The 1,555-nt window shown below is 45.8% G+C and overlaps 1 protein-coding gene across 1 annotated transcript; it reads left to right on the forward strand.

The window, feature by feature from the left end:
• Positions 1-214: 214 nt before the first annotated feature.
• Positions 215-1,150, forward strand: LOC114100695 (olfactory receptor 8A1). Its single transcript, XM_027945482.2, has one exon. It carries the CDS (start codon positions 221-223, stop codon positions 1,148-1,150), a length of 930 nt encoding a protein of 309 aa, XP_027801283.2. The 5' UTR covers positions 215-220.
• Positions 1,151-1,555: the final 405 nt, after the last annotated feature.

A 1,555-nucleotide genomic window follows, 5' to 3' on the forward strand; every position in this document is an offset into this window, starting at 1 on the left:
TGTTAAGAGTTCAAGATCTTGGTCCCTTTCCTCTCATCTTCAAGATCTCTAAAATACTCCCTTCACTCACCAAACAGCAGGAGTGAGGGGAAGTTATATAGGCCACAGACAGGATGGCTCAGCAGATACCAAATGCAGAAAACAAGCTTCCCCAGGCTGTGCAGAGGCAGCCTCTCACAGGTTCTTCTTTACCATCCTCAAAGGCCTCCTACCCAGAGAAATGGCTGCAGAAAATGACTCCACAGTGACAGAGTTCCTTCTTCGGGGATTAACAACCCAGCCAGGGCTCCAGCTCCCCCTCTTCATCCTCTTCCTGGGGATCTACGTGGTCACCATGGTGGGGAACCTGGGCATGATCACCCTCATTTGTCTCAACCCTCAGCTTCACACCCCCATGTACTTCTTCCTCAGCAACTTGTCACTCGTGGATCTCTGCTACTCCTCTGTCATTACCCCTAAAATGCTGGTCAACTTTGTGTTCCAGAAGAACATCATCTCCTATGTGGGGTGCATGTCTCAGCTCTACTTCTTCCTGGTTTTTGTCATTGCTGAGTGTTACATGCTCACGGTGATGGCCTATGACCGCTATGTAGCCATCTGCCACCCTTTGCTTTACAATGTCATCATGTCCCATGCCCTCTGCTCTGTGCTGGTGGCTCTGGTCTATACTATGGGACTCATTGGTTCAACAATAGAGACTGGCCTCATGTTAAAACTGCGCTATTGTGAGCCCCTCATCAGTCACTACTTCTGTGACATCCTCCCCCTGATGAAGCTCTCCTGCTCCAGCACCTATGATGTAGAGATGGCAGTCTTTTTCCTAGCTGGATTCAATATCATAGTCACAAGCTTAACAGTCCTTATTTCCTATGCCTTCATCCTGTCCAGCATCCTCCACATCAGCTCCACAGAAGGTAGGTCCAAAGCCTTCAGCACCTGCAGCTCCCACCTTGCAGCCGTGGGGCTGTTCTATGGATCCACTGCATTCATGTACTTAAAGCCCTCCACTGCCACTTCCCTGGCCCAGGAGAACGTGGCCTCTGTGTTCTACACCACAGTGATCCCCATGCTCAACCCTCTGATCTACAGCCTGAGGAACAAGGAGGTAAAGGCTGCCCTGCAGAAGACACTGAGGAGGAAACTCTTTTGATGCAATGTAATTGTTCTTCTCAATATAAAAACAAGTTGTTATAAATATCAGAAGGATGCCCTCTGCATGCCTACCCAATTGAGATGGGAAACAATCACTTCTCTATGTGGTTGAGAGAGTGCCTTCTCTCCTTTCCATTTCTTCCCTTCCTCTCTTCTCTCATTTTGTTTGAAATTATCCAATTTTCAAGTTCATATTCTTTCTTGTGAGATCCATTTGCTCTAACTTGAGCCCTTCATTAAACATTATTTTCATTAATTCTAAGTTAACAAAAATTAAATTTCCAATATTGAGTGTGAGAGTCACTCATGATCTTACTACATTCAACATAGAAAATATTATTCAATTCCTTTGGGGCACCTGGGAACATTTAAGGTAAAGAGAATTGAATTTAAAAGGACCAAC

The sequence above is a fragment of the Marmota flaviventris genome, chromosome 9, assembly GCF_047511675.1.
Source record: "Marmota flaviventris isolate mMarFla1 chromosome 9, mMarFla1.hap1, whole genome shotgun sequence".
NCBI classification, from domain to species: Eukaryota; Metazoa; Chordata; class Mammalia; order Rodentia; family Sciuridae; genus Marmota; species Marmota flaviventris.

Coding starts and splice junctions, on each gene's coding strand:
- LOC114100695 (XM_027945482.2), top strand. CDS start 221: ATGGCTGCAGAAAATGACTCCACAGTGACAGAGTTCCTTCTTCGGGGA.